Genomic DNA, 17,814 nt, shown 5'->3' with positions numbered 1-17,814 from the left:
AGCCTTTTTGGAACCCATCGCAAACGTACATTTTGAGTAAACCCAATATGTGCAAACTTTAGGAGGTGTTCAAAAGTTCTGACGTGCCGCCATAACCATAAGATATGCTCTAGCGCTGTTTTCCTACTTATTTACCCTCGCTTAGCCTCCCGCTATGAAGAGGTGCATTGGGCTTGGACCATAACCCCCCGCGATGGTCTCATTTATGGCTGTAGGCATAACATGTCGTCACCACGAGCCTTCACTGACCAGAATTGCGTGACCGGTTTAAATTATTCTTGCGCTTTCTTTAGGAGTATAAAAGCACTAAAGCTATACTAATCTTTCAAGACGCTTGCCTAGACCAACTAACCTCCACGAGATATACTCTAACCTCCATGAGATATACTGCTGCATTGCCTTTTCTTGCAATCATTAAACATGGCAAATGAAGATGAGAAGACTGTGCAGGTATCTGCCAGTCTGAAAGTCTCGCCGGGTACTAGTATCGGAGATGACTCGGATAGGGAACGACAGCAGAGCCATTCAAACAAAGCGGAAGGCACATTCGAGGGAGCAGACAGCCATCGCCTCTTCAGGCCTATTGACAGCTACGAGGGACTTCATCGTTGGGATCCGGATTTTCAATGGACAGAGCAGGAAGAAAAGAAGATCGTTAGAAAGGTTAGTGGTTTTTCTTTCCAATCAGACGCAGATGCTCAGACAGAAATTTGAACAGATTGACATTCGTGTTTGCACCTTTGCCTGCGTGACATTCTTTGCATTACAGCTTGATCGAGGAAACATCGGCCAGGCGTTGTCAAGTACATTGCTCAAGGATCTGGAGATGACAAGTAATGATTACAACTTGGGTCAAACTATATTTCTAGTCTGCTTCTTGCTGGCCGAGATGCCCTCGCAATTGATCTCCAAGAGACTGGGCCCCGATCGCTGGATTCCGATTCAAATGATCTCTTGGAGTTTGGTTGCAGCCTGTCAGGCCTTTTTGCAAGGACGCGCATCATATCTGACCCTTCGGGCCCTGCTAGGGCTTTTGGAGGGTGGCTTGTGAGTGGCTAAGATCGAATGATGTGAGATTTGACTAACGATGTCCAGCATACCCGACACTGTCCTCTTCTTGTCTTTCTTCTATAAGTCCAATGAGCTGCCCAAACGATTGACCTGCTTCTGGATCTCCCTAATAGTGGCTGGAATTATCGGCGCATTCCTGGCTTTCGGTTTTCTCCATATTACCGACTCTCATGGTGGGGGCTCATGGCGATACCTCTTCGCATATGAAGGCCTTATAACTGGCACCATTGGAATTATCGCCGTATTCTGGATGCCCGCTTCGCCGGTACAAACGAAGGGAGGATTCCGCGGCAAACACGGATGGTTCAATGAACATGAAGAAAAGATCATTGTGAATCGAGTTATCCGAGATGATCCTAGCAAGGGTACTATGCATAATCGCCAAGCAATCACACCAAAGCTTATGTGGGCATCGTTGAAGGACTTCCATATGTGGCCACTTTACATTATTGGGCTGATCTGGATGATTCCCTCTGGGCCAGCGACCAACTACCTCACGTTACAATTACGATCGCAAGGATTCACGACTTTCCAGACTAATTTGTTGGTTATTCCCTCAGCCGTCGTTGGGATCATCACTATAATAGCCATTACCTGGCTGGCGGAGCGTACAAACCAACGCCTACTGTGCGGTGCAGTGATGGGAGTGTGGAACTTGATTTTGTTAATTGCATTAGAGGTGCTTCCACAAAAAAGCATGCCCTGGCCTAGATGGACTATCCTCACTCTGCTTGTCGGAGGTCCCAGTATTCACCCTGTGCTGGTGGCTTTGACCTCACGAAATGCTGGCTCTGTACGGACTCGTACTGTGGCTTCTGCATTGTACAATATGACTGTGCAAATCTCCAGCATTGTCAGCGCTAATGTCAGTTTCCAATCATTACTCTGATTTTGTCGATTGCCTAGTGATGCTGACAATCACAAACAGGTCTATCAAGCAAAAGATGCACCATATTACAGGCATGGGAACAAGGTTTTGATCGCACTAGCGGTGTCTGGTATAGCCCTTTTCATTGTTGCAAAGTTCTATTATGACTGGCGCAACAAGTAAGTATCCATATCCTCCTGTGGTTTGAGAAGGCTACCCCTACTAACACATCCAGACAAAATGCAGCCCAATGGAACGCTATGACAACCGAAGAAAGAGAGCTTTACCTACGCGAAAACCCAGTGTTGACTAACAAGAGGTATGCGGACATGGGAAATTACAATTGTACCCAGTACTGACGAGCTAACAATTAATGCAGAATTGATTTCCGATTTGCTCTTTGAAGTCTGCTCACCGTTCGGGTAATGCCTACTGTGATGTATATATTTCGACTAGGGTGGAAGCAACACTGTACATAGTCAATTTACATTCCACATGTCTAGCAGTTTATATTACCCAATGCATGCTAAATACACCCATTCGAACTCAAATGAAACTTTTGAAAACAAGAGTGTATTTATCCGAGGTTAGCTTCATAGGATGCACATGCGACCGCGTTTAGCGAGATGGGTCTAGCCACCGAGCTGGTGATAAGGCAATGGATGTAACTTGTAGGCTCATGTTTAATTGAACGCCGGTCAAAATTGCAAAATCGTGGCTTAAATGAGACCATTTTCATCAATATATTTTTGCCGACGATAATCGCGCCAGGTTTGGCACTGATGTTGCAATATTTAGTGAGGGGTTTGTTGTGTACATCAACCGCGCCCACGTAAACTTACACTAAAATATGGCTAGAAAATGTTTTCCTCCAGATTTGTATCATGGCAGTAGAAGAATCAATTGACAAGCCTAGCATTGCAACCTGAAGTCCTCGTTCTCTGCCTAAAACTCTTTGTGTACGATGTTCGATCAAAAATCATGTCTCTCTCGTGACCACCCTTAAGAATCCTATTAAAACTTGGTGCTCAAACCTTCGCTTGCTCTGCTTCTGCGATGTATGGTGTTTCATAAGGACGCTCAGCCTGCGGTGTGATACGTGCCAGGTGGCGACGCTCACCAGTCACCCAGTCAACGACTGCAGAGTGCGCGGTGATACGGTTCTTTGAATATGTTAGCCTCTGTCATCGCCAGCCAAGTAACAAAGAAATCGACTTACATCCCAAACAACAACAGTCTTTGGGGCCCACCGAATACGAGCCTGGTAGTCGATACCCCGACCGATATGGGCCAACAAGAAGCCTAGGAGGGCATCACTTTCCTCTTTCTTAAGGCCGACAATACTGCGAGTGACTTTCCGTCGTGTGAGTTCAGGCATTCAACATCTAGAAGGCCAACTTACAGCCAGCATTCACGAAAAGCGCCTTTTCGCCAGTCGCAGGATGAGTCCGAACAAGGGGGTGCTCATTCTTCACGGGCTCTCGTCTTACAACTCCTCCGCGGCTCAGACTAAATTCGGCCTGCTCAACTCCCGAATGCACAGCTTTCAACCCATGCAGTCTCTCTTTGAGAGCCGGTGAAAGCCGGTTATAAGCCTCAACCTGGTCCACGAAAACAGTATCGCCGCCGACCTCTGGACCATCCAGAATGTACAAGAAAGTCGTCCCAGGTGGCTGCTGCTCGTAAGTAACATCGGAATGCCACGATACACTGCTATTCTTCCCAGCGAGAAACTGATCAAGTCCCCAGTCATTATTGTGTCGGTGAACCAGATGGATCTCTGGATATCCCTCTGGAGATCCACTAGTGGGATGAATATGATGCCGGCCAAAGTACCCTCCGAACTCAAGCGCTTCTTCAATAGGTAAGCTAGCAAGGTCTTGGTCTCTGAAAGCCACAACCTTGCGTTGAGCAACGAGGAGGGCGAGCTGGTCTTTTCCGGCGGAGGTGAGCTTGCTTAACTGGATGCCTGTGACTTCGGAGCCGATCGTTGGTGTGATCTTTTGAATCTTAGATCCTTCGGATAGAAGGTCTTTCAGGGATGTATCTGCATCTTTGCCGTGATCGACATGAGTGAACGGCTCAAGAGGAGGGTATTTCTCGCCATAGTCCCAAGTGGGCAGGTAGGCTGGATACTAAAGTTGCCTGGGTGAGCTTTCTGTAGAGGTAACTATCAACGGGTTGATCGTGACGTACACTGGCAGTAGTATTTCCCCCTTCCTCGTCGATAACCCTTCTCACTCGGGCTTTGGGGTTGGAATCGGCTATTCTAGGGTCGGTCTTAATAGGGACGGTGATCTCTCCAGCGGGAGATTCGATGATGGATGGCGCCATGTTTGTTCTTTTATTTCTTCAAATTGCAGAAGCTGTGCAACAGAAAGTCCCCTTGGCTATCTACCGACTTAAATACACCACTCTCACTTCTGTTCGCGTCATTCGATACTGGAGTCACGTATGAACTTAGATATACGTAACCTTTAGGGGCGCAATCTGAGGGCCTTTAACGAATCAATTTGAGCACCAAGCGGGGTAACTGATATTCCACAACTGAAAGAAGTCCATCTGATGGCTTGCGTGCTATATTCAACAATAACACCTTACGAGAGCCGTTGGAGCTTATGTACGCCGAGGCTGATTGATAATGTTAGTATGGCGTGATCCGATATAACAGCCTTACAATAAGGATGGGTGACGAAGAACGTGTCAACAACATGGCATTCAGCTTTCGTGATGTTGCTAGTAACGCAGTGAATGACTCTGCTACGGGAAAATGTATCACAAGGTGCTTAACTTCAGCGCAGAACGCTCAGTATCTCGGGGTCTGAGTACTCACACACTCACTGAGCACCTACTAAGTATGAGCCCGGATTGATATCTACTCGACCTGACTCTGAGAGCTACATAAAAGCAGCGGCAACTCAGATATAAATTCTCACATGGCAGAGCAGATATACTACACAAGCAACTGATTTAGGAAAGCCTCTTTCTATTTTAGGGGAATTAATCATCACCATTGTCAAAATCAGATCCGCAAAGAAAACTGGACGTATCCCCTCTACGAAGTTGCAAAGCTGCTCCTTGCTCTTAGCCTGGCTCCAAATCTCCAAAATAGCCACATGCCAAGGATACCCAAAATGGAAATACTCCCCAAGAGAGTCACACCTTTGCTGACCCCGAGGTCGTCGTACATATAAGTACTGACAATTATAATAGCTGCAGCTGTAGCTGACCGTGTAAAGTCACTTGCTGCAAGGAGTGACGCGACGTATTGTGGATAAGTAATTGGGAGGTATGTCAATATGGCCTGGAAAACACCGAAGGTGGCACCGGCATGTATCGCAATGCCGAGAGTGGGCACAACCCAATGGATAGATTCTCGCGCTGTCCAGGCAAAGATAAACAAACCGACGGGTGTTAGTACCACGCCCGGGAGAGCAGGGATGAGGTTTTTCTCGTGCAGATTTAACGAAACCAATTCTTCTTGTGACTCAAGTCACCTGACTCTGGTAGAAAACGTAGATAAAAATGGCAACCAGACAGCCTACCACAATGGCTAGGAATGTCAAACTATATGAGATGGTCGACATCTTGTAAATATCTTGGTATACCAGAGGAAACACCTCAAAGAAGGAGTAATAGATAGCGTAAATGAATGAAGCATAGATACAAACAAGTCCTATCGCAGGGTCTTTGATCGCGATTTCTATTGGCCGAATCAACGATTGGCTGATATGTGTTGACGTTTTGATCGGGGTGAGTTCACACTGGGCGATAAGATTCTCATTCCCAGTGACTTTGCGGAGGCGTCGCGCTCGACGCAGAAGAATATTGCTTGATAATGTCTCTGGAAGAAAGCACATCATAAATAAGAGAAATCCACCCATTATGGCAATCTGCCATAGTGGCCAGTGCCAATTTAGCTTTTCAACAGCCTTGCTGCCAAGTAGAGGTCCTACTGCTGGACCGCAATAAATGCAGGCTACCCAGATAGCGATGCCATAAGGAGCAGCCGAAGGGGAATAAATATCGTGGATAGTTGCGCCACCTGTGGCTAGACATGGACTTCCGAAGAAGCCTTGAAAGAATCGAAGCATAACAATTGCGGGGAAATTGTCGAGCACCGCTAGACAGATAGAGATGACAACGAATATTGCAAAGGATATGACATAAGGCGGGTTCCGTCCGATCGAGGGAATTTCGCTCAGTGGGGAAAACAGCAATGGACCAATACCATCTAGAAACGCCATGCAGTGTGAGATCAGTGTTTTTCTAAAGTTGTGTCGAAAGTAGCTTCAGATTACTCACATCCCACGACATAAAATGCTAGCACAAGAGACACTGTGACCCTTGAGTGCCCGAATTGGGCCATCATTGCTTCATAGCTAGGTATGAATATCGAAGAGCCACAGTACACAACGAAAGAGTATAGTCTATCACAGTCAGTTTAGCTTCTCAGACTTGTGCTGTGGATAAGAAACGACGCACGATATGACACCAGCCACCCATGCTTTAAGATTTGTCGGCCAGTTTTGTGGATTTTCAGCATCATCTGGCCCAGACCAAGATACGATAATACGATCAGAAGATTTCGGACTATCAATAAGTGGAGTTTAGATATGGCGCGCATCAAGTTAGGTTCGAAGGCTCACTCGATCTCTTTGAGGCTATCAGCGCGTTCAACTTCTCCTGGTGAAAGCCACGATCCTTCGCCAACAACAAATCGGGATATCTCTCCCAGAGGTGTTTTGCTGATCCACTGGGATGATCTTTTCATGCTGGAGTTAAAATTCCGCGATTAGAAGCAGGGTACAGCTCAAATGTGAATAGTAGGCTAATGGCAAAAGCAAAGGTGAAGAAGACTACAAATGTCTTGGAATAATATCTAATATGACCATGCTAATCAGTAATATCTAATCAAGTTTCTAAGAAGTTCCGGAACGTGTTGCCCAAGGTAGTCGCGATGCATACCATAATTATGCAGGGCTACGTCACGTCATACTTCAGGCTGCACATCATGGCCCTTGCTAGTCAAACAAGCAGATTGATATTCTCAGCCTGCATTTTTGTCACACGTTGCTTATCATAAGGGAATTTCAGGTCGAATCGAATGTCACACAATTCGGACTGACGAAAGTGGTGGTCTGCGCATGCGAGATTCAAGTTTTCGTAGGCTCTTATCATGGATCTTCCAAGGTTGCCTCCAATTAATCATATGCATATTGGCTGGACAGTACCATCCCATATTACGAAATAACGGGGCGGATTTAATGGGCTCTGAGGCCTTCTTACCTTTTATACTTGTTCTGCAGTATAATACATTCCAATGCTGACTCTAGTACATACGACCATAGGGTGTGGAGAACAGGGCTTCCCGTCCGCTCAGCCGTACTTAAGCCACACGCCGGTAAGTTAGTAGTTAGGTGGGTGACCACTAGCGAATCCTTACTGTTGTATGTTTTTTTTTCCAACTGGGGGCGCTTTCTTTTTTGCCTTCATTCTGTCTTGTAATATTAACGTATTTCCCAAGCGAGCTGGCCACCCTAAAACACCATAGTAAATGCGATAAATTACAACATAGTATCACAACAACGGCAGGTTATATGGACTATTCCTTAAAAATTAATGCTTTTTAGGTGGTATCCTAGTATCTAAGAGGAGTTCAAAGAATTTCTATAACTTAGTAATTGAGATATCTATATTTCTGGCATCTAGCAACGTAATTTTCGATACCGTAACAATGTAGGTTTTAGGTTCGTCAAAATTAATATATAGTGTTGAAAAGCCTTATCAACAGCTATCGGCAAATAAGAAAATAAAATAAAAACGTGGTTGTTGAGATATCAGTGTAGAATATATCGTATTTACTATGCTGTTTTGGGGTGGCCAGCTCGCTTGGGAAATAAGTTACTTCTCTACCTACCCATCAGAAATTCCTTAGAAGATTATACGGAAAAAGTATTGTGTTTACGAACATAATACTCATTAAACCGAGATATCTCGAACAGAGGACGATGTATATCCGCGAACTCTATTCGGATGTATGTTACCTCGCGGTCGTTCGTTGAGAGCCTTACCACTTACCCAAAGAAGGTGAAGTTTCGTTAATGAGGATCTATTCGATGCGCTCTCACTTTGTTAAACACGTCAATTATTCTTGGTCCGCAACCTGTGTCGTATTCTTTGTCCAAGTGACACTAGCACTATACAGCATCCAGATTCTCCAACAGGACTTCTACTTACATTTGGTGTTGTATGATCAGGCGAGCTGCTCTAGGGCCTCAAGGTCCACCTTCTATCACATGATCGTGATTATTCTCGATCAGACTGGCAGGCTGAGTACGAGGTATTACATGAGCCACCGTCTCCTGCAGACCGTCACTCTCAGCTGAGTGTCTAATTTGATACACAATTGCTCAGCCCAATGGAGGCCAAGAGTGGCGGAGACCTCGTCCGTTGCTTATCGATGCCTCATATAGCGTGGGGCTGTCGTGGTTTTGGTGGATGCAAGATGATTATACTTTTCTCATTTATGCCGCCTATTGCATACTTTTATCGGACCCAACCTCCACCTAAGATTTAGCTACACACTGGTTGAGCACTGGTTCTCAACATTGATACAAACAAATACAACGATAATTTAAGCATTTATAAGCGTCAGTATATTTCGAAATAATTATTGCAAAGGGTTTAATGGTTAATTCTATTGTACCGGATAAGTCCCTTGATGGTTATCTTACACATGCAAGCCATGAATTCGTGTTCGTATATAGTCTTCTTGCGCTGAGTATCGCGGCAATAATGTCAGATTTGCCAAGCAGGGTCTAGACCGACGGTATACCCTACCACTCTTATTTAAAGTATATTAAGAGTTTGAATACGGGACCAGGGAATAACCCCAGCCAACTAAGTATCGCTAACATCGACAATACCCCCGCGGAGTGGAATATAGGCATGTTGCCTCCCCGCTCCCATAATACCGATTTTGTGTAGTCTTCCCCTGCAAATGACTGCGAAACAAAATACGATTAACGTATAGCATAGAAGTCACCATCAACTCGGTGCTGCATTTAGCATTGCCCTAGGGTTGAGCCTGGTGATCTCATCGCCGTAGGCGCCCGTCAGCTACTGGTGAGGCTGATTGCAACTCAGTGTTTGGGGGCTTTAATTGAGCCTCAGCCTTGCGCCAGATCAGCTAGGCGAATTACAGAAGAATGGCGGTCAAAGCATCCTATATCTTGCGCCGAATTCCATCATAAGAGGTGCTTAGGATAAAGTATATAATAGAATCCAAAATATTTCTCTGTTAATATATGATCAAGGGAAGAATTGGGTTTCTATTGTGATTTATGGTGCTGAACCCGATAGATGATGGGCTTGACAGTCGGAGCCATGAGTGCACTTTGCATGCTGGTACTCCTGTTCAGCCAGTTAGTCCTTGGTCTTCGTTATGATCAAGAATTGTCAGAGTACAATCTAAATGAGAACAAGACTGCAAAGCGTGTTCTTGATTACTGGGGCGAATGGCCAAAGCATACATACAATCCGTCGCCTTCAAATTGGCGATTTCCCTTCTACGCACTCTTTCTTGATCGATATGTTGATGGCGACCCGGAAAACAATGACATAAATGGGACAGTGTTCGAGACCGATACTATTTCAAACCAGTACCGGTTCGGAGGGGACATGACTGGATTGAGAGAGAATTTGGATTACATACAAGGCATTGGGATCAAGGTAAGTAAGGCCTTGATGTGCTTTTGATGAAAGAAACTGACAATTCATTCTGTTTGAAGGGAGTCTATATCGCTGGTACCCCCTTCGTGAACTTTCCTTGGAAGTCGGATAGCTATTCAGTATGCAAGCCTAATCTCAAACAATATGTACCCAATTAACCGGAAACAGCCGCTAGACTTCAGTCTGTTGGACAAACACTATGGCACCATTCAACAGTGGAGATCTGCGATCGATGAAATTCACCGACGAGGGATGTATGTCATGGCGGACAGTACATATGGCACGTCAGTATTCTTGATCTCCTCGGAAACCGCACTCAATTTGACATTTATTAGTATGGCGGATTTGCTCGGGTTCCAGGGCTTTCTCAACAGTACTGCGCCGCTGAACCCTCTCGAATACAGAACGGTTTGGAAGGAAGATCAAAAATATTTTGATTTCAGTCCCAGCAACCAATACAAGAAAGAGTGCAAGTATCCCATTTTCTACTCCGAGGTGGGAGTGCCAATTGGAAACGAGACCGACTTCCTCAATCAACTGAAGGGCTGCTATGACAGTGACTTTGACCAGGTCAGTGTCCTTCGGCGAAAATGTAAACCAGCTCACTAACTTCTAACTTGATTAACAGTATGGTGCTATTGACTCTGTCAGCCTCGCACCTGACTGGCAAAAGTCTCTGGCAAAAGCTGCTTTGGTGCAAGACCGGCTTCGAGAATGGGTTCCATCAGTCAGACAAAAGATTGAGCACTTCACTTGCATGTTAATCACCTCCCTCGATATTGATGCGCTCCGCTTCGATAAAGCAGGTCAAATTACAGTGGATGCATTTGCAAGCAGCTCCCTGGCCATTCGCAAATGTGCGTCTCGCCTGGGAAAGGACAACTTCTTCATCGGGGGCGAGTTCACGGCAAGCAACTCTTACGCATCAATCTATCTCGGCCGTGGACGCGAGCCAGAAATGAGGCCAAACAACGCGACTGAAAGCATTTCTCTCACCAATGCTTCAGATGATCGGTATTTTCTTCGGCAACCAGAGGGTCATGGGGCAGATGCGGCAGTGTTTCACTACAGCATCTATCGTGCTCTCACTAGGTTTCTCGGTATGGACGGCAATTTCACAGCACCGGCGGATACTAGTGTTGACTTTGTCGACGCTTGGAACGATATCCTGATAACCAACGATCTCATCAACTTTAACACTGGGAAGTTCGATCCGAGACACATGATGGGAACTGCTAACCAAGATACATTCCGCTGGTCATCCATTCGACAGGGAACAGCAAAGATGTTGCTGGGGCAGTTTATTACATCACTCCATCTACCTGGAATTCCAATCCTGCTCTGGGGAGAAGAGCAAGAATTCTACGTTCTCGACAGTACGAGTCCGCTTGGCATATTCGGTCGCCAACCGATGACCTCGTCGCCGTCCTGGCAAATACAGGGATGCTACGGACTTGGGTCGAGTCAGTACAATGAGTTTCCAATCGAGGCTGCATTGACAGGATGCCACGACGAGAAAGTAGGAATGGATCACCGAGATCCCACACATCCAGTGCGCAACATTATCAAGTCATTCTACTATCTCCGTGAAAATCTTCCTTCGCTTAAGGACGGCTATTATCTTCAGAGTCTCTCCAAGTATACCCGCAATGTCACGCTTCCCGGATCTGGCGACACCGCAACCGAGATGGGAATTTGGAGTGTTCTTCGTGACCAGTATCCCGGAGTGAGCGATCTTGACCCGACCAACGAGACTGCAGTTTGGCTCGTTTATCATAATGAAAACATATCGGTGTCATACAATTTCGATTGCAATTCGCCTCTCGACAGCCTCCTTGCTCCCTTTGAGGGGGGAACCAAAGTCAGGAATTTGCTGGCGCCTTATGATGAGGTTACTCTGCAATCCAGTCAAGTCAGACTCGGCATTCACGGATCCCAGGTCTTCAACGGTTGCCTGGATCAAACTACTTTGAAGCCCTTCGAGTTCCGAGCCTATGTCCCTATAGCGCAATGGATTCCTCCTCCCGTGATGATGACTGCATTTGAACCAGGGCATGATGCTCGAATCGAATCAAACACTACTGCTTTCGACGAGCAGAGTGTTGACATAGAATTACGGTTCTCGGAGGAACTCGACTGTGACATGATTACGGAGAGTTTTACAGTATCATCAACTACCGAAAGTCAAACGGTGCCAAACATCAACACAAAAAGCGTCTCCTGTGAGACCGTGAGGCCAGGAAGCCTGGAGCACGTTGGTCAAGTTCCAAGCGTATGGTCCTGGAAGGGAACTTTGGACAACGTAACCCATGGCATACATGTGCTCACCGTCAAAAATGCTTCCACAGCAACAAAGTCCCGGTTTACAAACTCGGTTGATCGGTTGATGTTCCGCATTGGACGCAAAGACAACCCCATGATATTCCCCATGTCGGCAAACTACACCAATACTGGACTCACCAAATTCACTAATGAAGATGGATTCTTGGTGCAACACAAAGCCGCCGGCGCAGATAAATGGCGGTATTCAACGAACTGGGAGAGCTCGTGGAGTCCATGGAAACCCTACGATGGAGGCTCCAGCCAAATCAATAGTCTTCCATGGTCCGGTACGAAACAACAGCGATGGGATGCCGATCATGTCATTCTTCAGTATTGGAGCAAAGCGGCTGGCAGTAGCCAGCATATTCAACGGTTGGATTCGCGAGAAAAGGACAAGGCCCCAAGGCGATTCCCTCACCTATTCGCCTTTGGGGATTTCAATCGCTTCGGCAAAGACATCGGCCTCAAAAACTCATTCTCTCATGATCGCAAGGTGGGCATCTGGAAATTCCACTTGTCAGCTGAATGGCCTTCGCGATTCCAGGTTAATGTTTGGGGACTGAACTCTGACAAGAAGCTTGATCGCACCCTCGTTCTCGGAGACACGTTGAATAGCAGTCGACTAAATCGGCTACAGCCTGACTCACTTTCTGTCGCTGATAATGTTGTCAACTTCACTCAGTTTCCGCCCGCGCCATACATGGCTTACCGAATGGAGCTGAACGACGGAAATATGCAATTTGAACTGGTTCCCTCTGGTTTGCGCCTACACCAAGAGATCATCTATGTATTGTTGTGGGTTTTTCCAGTACTCACTGCTGGACTGAGCGTCCTGATCTACATGGCGGCATTTTACAACATCAGTTTCAACCGCACAGGTGTCAGCTTGCCATTTCACATTCTACCTTCGTTCCTCCGCCCCCGTCGAGGATTTGAGAAATTGGGCGGCGAAGAAAACAAAGGAGCCTTGATGACAGAAATGACTGTGCCATCTACCACGGGAATTTTCCCCTTGGCGGCTTCACTCTCCTCAAAGAAAAAAAGGACAGTTTTGCTGGCAACTTTGGAATATGACATTGAGGATTGGGAGATCAAAATCAAAATTGGCGGACTCGGCGTTATGGCCCAACTCATGGGGAAGAATCTTCCACACCACGATATCATTTGGGTGGTACCCTGCGTCGGGGGAGTCGATTATCCAATAGACACATTGGCCGAGCCTATGTCCGTAACCATCGCCGACAGTGTCTACGAAGTCCAGGTCCAATATCACAAGTTGCGAAACATCACGTATGTTCTGCTCGACGCCCCTATCTTCCGTCAGCAAACGAAATCAGAGCCGTATCCCCCTCGGATGGACGATCTTCATAGCGCCATTTACTATAGTGCATGGAACAGCTGCATAGCTGAGACGGTTAAGCGCTTCTCTCACTGTATCAACATCTACCACATCAACGACTACCACGGTGCAGTGGCGCCGCTCTACCTACTTCCAAGCACCATACCGTGCTGTTTGTCATTGCACAACGCTGAGTTCCAAGGTCTATGGCCGTTACGCGATCAAAAGGAGCTTGAAGAAATAAGCCAGGTTTTCAACCTTGAAATTGCCATAATCCGCAAATATGTGCAATTTGGCGAGGTATTCAACCTGCTTCATGCCGGAGCGAGCTACCTTCGAGTGCATCAACGTGGGTTTGGAGCTGTGGGAGTTTCAAACAAATACGGCGATCGATCCTACGCACGATATCCTATCTTTTGGGGCCTGAAAGAAATCGGCAAGCTTCCTAACCCAGATCCGTCCGATACTGAGCCATGGGATCCCGAGACGGAGGCCCATCAGGTCATTAAGGTTGACCAGGCATATGAACAATCCAGGGGTGATCATCGTTCTCAAGCGCAGAAATGGGCTGGGCTGAAAGTCGACCCAACCGCCGAATTATTTGTATTTGTCGGCCGTTGGTCGGTTCAGAAAGGCGTTGATTTGATCGCCGATGTGTTCCCGGCAATCTTGGAGAGGCATTCGAACGTACAGCTCATTTGTATCGGTCCTGTCATTGATATGTATGGCAAATTCGCCGCGCTCAAGCTGGAAGAAATGATGAATCTCTACCCGAGACGGGTATTCTCGAAGCCTGAGTTCACTGCGTTGCCTCCGTTCATCTTTACAGGAGCTGAATTTGCTCTTATACCATCGCGTGACGAGCCATTTGGCCTTGTGGCGGTGGAGTTCGGCCGAAAAGGGGCTCTGGGTGTTGGAGCGTTGGTCGGGGGACTTGGTCAAATGCCCGGCTGGTGGTTCCCTGTCGAATCCATGACGGTGAAGCATCTCCAGAAACAATTCAAAGTGGCAATTGAAAGCGCTATAGAGTCAAAGCAGAAGGACCGCGCTATGATGCGAGCGAGCTCGGCTAAACAACGCTTTCCCGTGGCTCGATGGGTCGAGGATCTCGATCATCTGCAAGCGCAGTCAATTCGTATGCATGAGCAGGAAAATGACCCAGCACGGAAGAAACGGTCGAGTGGTCATCACTCGCGCAACTTCAGTCAGATCTCCTTCTTTTCGACGCGAACTGCAAGTCCGAATCTTGATGAAATGAATCCGATCCCCAGGTCTTCACCACAAATTCCTGACGAAGGTCTTCATCGATCGCTCTCGTTGGGTGTTCGGTCTGGCCCAGGTCATCAGATAAGACGAACTGTCTTACATGAGGGTACTGCATTGACTCCCAGACTGGAAGAAATTGCGGATCCCGATGAACAGGGCATTTCACCGGAAGCGGCCGAGGCAATTGTGAAGCAGGGGCAGCACAACCCTTCATCGTCCGTTACTGACACGGAAAGAAGGCAACGAGGCCGAACTCTGTCCGTGACAACTCTGCCACAGCCTTCAGTAGTAGCAGGTCTCGGGATTGATGATGCTCATTCAACATCGACAAGGAGCAGGCTGAGGTCCTCTTCGATCCTAAGCGTGGACCAAATCAAAGGAACTCGTGAAAGTTTCTCATTGGAGTCTGCAGACCCCACGTTTAAAGACGAAACTGGGAAATATTCACGCTGTTTCCAGGGGATGTTGCAACGGTTGACTGGCAAAAACTCCGAAAGTGATCTTTGTATTGAGGATTTTATCATGAATAGTGAAAAAGAATGGTCAGATAGCCTGCGTGAAGCCAAGCTAGGCCGTGTATCCAGCCGCAGTCCTTCGCCCTATCGAAGATCTCCATCTCTCAACGATCAAGATGATGAAGTCGAAGACGATGCATCCAACTGGGAGGACTTGTCAACACAAGAACTCTTGCGGCCCAAGGCTTTCAAGCGACCACCCAGGATCCAACGATGGCTGTTGACTCGCGTGTTCGATTGGCCAATCTACTCAATCATTCTCGCTTTGGGCCAGATCATGGCTGCCAACTCCTCCCAGATTACACTGCTCACCTCATCATCAGGGCAAAGCCCCATCACCCTCTACATTTTAGGAAGTGTGTATATTGTTACGACCTGTGGCTGGTGGCTCGCATTCCGGCGCATCCCATCCGTTCGTCTACTGTCTCTACCTTTCGTGTTTTATAGTCTTGCATTCTTGACTATAGGTATTGCAGCATTTGTTCCTAAGGGCAACGGTCAGGATTGGACGTATCATTTTGCTACTACCTTATACATCGTCGGCTCCTCCAGCGGATATCTGTTCTTTTCACTCAATTTTGGGGACGACGGTATGTATCTAACAGAAACTTTTGTCACTTCTTTCCTAACTTTCCTGTAGGTGGCTCAAAGAGTGAATCCTGGGTGTATCGCGCATGCATTATCCAGGGCACGCAGAATCTCTACATCGCTGCACTCTTCTTTTGGGGCGCTGATATTGCCTCGGGGAATGGCAGAGAAATTCTTGAGTCTCCGGGCGCTGTTGCAGCAATCACCATTCCGATAGCCGCTCTTTTATTCGGCATAGCAGTGGTTCTATTCACCGGTCTACCCAGCTACTACCGCCAGACCCCCGGCAAAATCCCAGCTTTCTACAAGAGCATCCTCCGACGCAAGATCATTATTTGGTTCTCAGTATCAGTGGTGCTGCAGAACTATTTCCTCAGCATGCCCTACCAACGAAACTGGAATTATCTCTGGGGATCTAAGTATGTGCCACGTTGGGCAATATTTCTGCTGGCCGTTACTTTCTTCATCGGAGTCTGGTACGTACTTCTAGCAATATTGGCTTGGCGATCTAAAAGTCACTCTTGGATCATGGCCATCTTCGCTATTGGACTGGGTGCTCCACGATGGGGGCAGATGCTCTGGAGCACGTCTGGTATCGGCTGGTGGGTGCCATGGATGCTGGGCGGACCACGCGCTTACGCCCTGGGCGCCCGAGCAGTCTGGCTATGGCTGGGGGTCTTAGATTCCATTCAGGGGGTTGGATTCGGTATGATCCTTCTGCAGACACTTACAAGGATACATATTGCGGCGTCGCTGTGCGCTGCGCAGCTGATAGGCACAGTGACGACGTTGGTTGCTCGCGCTACAGCTCCAGATCGTGACGGACCTGGAGATGTGTTTCCTGACTTTTCGGCGGGCGTTATCGAGGGTATCTCGAAGCCATGGTTTTGGATTGCATTGAGTTGTCAGCTGGCAATTCCTGTTGGATTCTTTATGTTCTTCCGCAATGAGCAGTTGAGCAAACCTTGATTTGACGAGGAGCGAGAAGGGATTTTTGGTTTCATTTTGGCTTGCTCTTGTGTTTCTTACGTATAGTGGTGTAGTCCTTTTGTAGTTAAACACTGATTTTTTTACGGAGTTTTCACTGCTACATCAATCGTAATTATAAATAGGATCTGCGTTTCCAGCCACGGATCGAGTATTTGTCTATTTCTCTATCCCTCAAGTGCACCAAATATATATCTCTCAATTTCGTTATCCTAATTTCCCGATCCACCATAGTATAATCTATGGATATTTAATTTGTGAGCTTAGTATAAAGCTTTAATTAGTCACTTAAAAATAAATAAGAAATTATAACTAGAACAAGTCAATTATAGGTGTTAAGGATTTTGGCTAGTCATAAATTGTTTTGACCATAAGGCAAGTACATACGACCACAGGGTGTGGAAAACAGGGCTTCCCGTCCGCTCAGCCGTACTTAAGCCACACGCCGGTAAGTTAGTAGTTAGGTGGGTGACCACTAGCGAATCCTTACTGTTGTATGTTTTTGTTTTTTTTATTTACTCTACGTGACTTCTCGAAGCGCCTTGAAAATTAAATGGCGAAAAAATTGTCTTAGGGTAAGTGAGGGTGATATACGTGAGAATTCTGGAGACCGAGGTGACAGAGGTGAGAACAGGGTGAGAAGGGGTGACAAGATGATAAATGCCCTTTATATCTACCTAAGCTTGCCGGTGATAGTGTGTTGGTGCGAGGAGATAATAGCAATCTCACGAAAGAGAGACCTCAAGCCGAAGCGACCGCAAGTCAAGTGTTTGATGTATTGACTAGCCCAAAGTTGTCCTCTTTAGGGAGCGATGGGGCAAAACCAGGAATATTCTATTGAAACCATGCGCATGCAGACGTAGACAATCGCTTCGAAGTTTGGGTGACAAAAATGACTTACCCCGGTCTTGGGAGGACGCTGAGCATATACAACGTAATGTTGTGTTCGAAATCGGACGGGCTGCGGCGTGATCGAACCTACAGCCACATGTGACAAGGCATACAGAAGCGGAGCATAGACCTACGGCCTAGCCCTTATGCTATCTACCTAGACCCATTTAGCGCCCAATCCCCTAAGACAGCTTATACTCGTAGGCATAGGTCAAGGAACGTATTCTCGCTCG

At 46.9% G+C, this 17,814-nt stretch overlaps 3 protein-coding genes across 3 annotated transcripts; 2 read left to right on the top strand and 1 right to left on the bottom strand.

The window, feature by feature from the left end:
* Positions 1-420: 420 nt before the first annotated feature.
* Positions 421-2,343, top strand: PENARI_c006G09919 (uncharacterized protein; the record flags this gene model as incomplete). Its single annotated transcript, XM_022630565.1, has 6 exons — positions 421-663; positions 719-1,047; positions 1,096-1,936; positions 2,000-2,118; positions 2,175-2,258; positions 2,319-2,343. The coding sequence occupies 6 exons, from the start codon at positions 421-423 to the stop codon at positions 2,341-2,343; spliced, it is 1,641 nt and encodes a 546-aa protein (XP_022489654.1).
* A 624-nt stretch (positions 2,344-2,967) lies between these two features.
* PENARI_c006G01465 (TauD/TfdA dioxygenase family protein) lies at positions 2,968-4,273 on the bottom strand (the record flags this gene model as incomplete). The annotated part of the gene is made up of 4 exons (XM_022630159.1): positions 2,968-3,102; positions 3,159-3,292; positions 3,342-4,074; positions 4,136-4,273. 4 exons carry the CDS (start codon positions 4,271-4,273, stop codon positions 2,968-2,970), a joined length of 1,140 nt encoding a protein of 379 aa, XP_022489724.1.
* Positions 4,274-9,307: 5,034 nt separating this feature from the next.
* On the top strand, positions 9,308-16,672 carry PENARI_c006G12280 (uncharacterized protein; the record flags this gene model as incomplete). Its single annotated transcript, XM_022630671.1, has 5 exons — positions 9,308-9,673; positions 9,733-9,792; positions 9,842-10,243; positions 10,302-15,705; positions 15,756-16,672. The coding sequence occupies 5 exons, from the start codon at positions 9,308-9,310 to the stop codon at positions 16,670-16,672; spliced, it is 7,149 nt and encodes a 2,382-aa protein (XP_022489821.1).
* Between the last annotated feature and the right edge of the window lie 1,142 nt (positions 16,673-17,814).

The sequence above is a fragment of the Penicillium arizonense genome (genome assembly GCF_001773325.1).
Source record: "Penicillium arizonense strain CBS 141311 chromosome Unknown PENARI_contig006, whole genome shotgun sequence".
Lineage (NCBI taxonomy): Eukaryota > Fungi > Ascomycota > Eurotiomycetes > Eurotiales > Aspergillaceae > Penicillium > Penicillium arizonense.
This window is presented reverse-complemented; position numbering and strand designations above follow the sequence as displayed.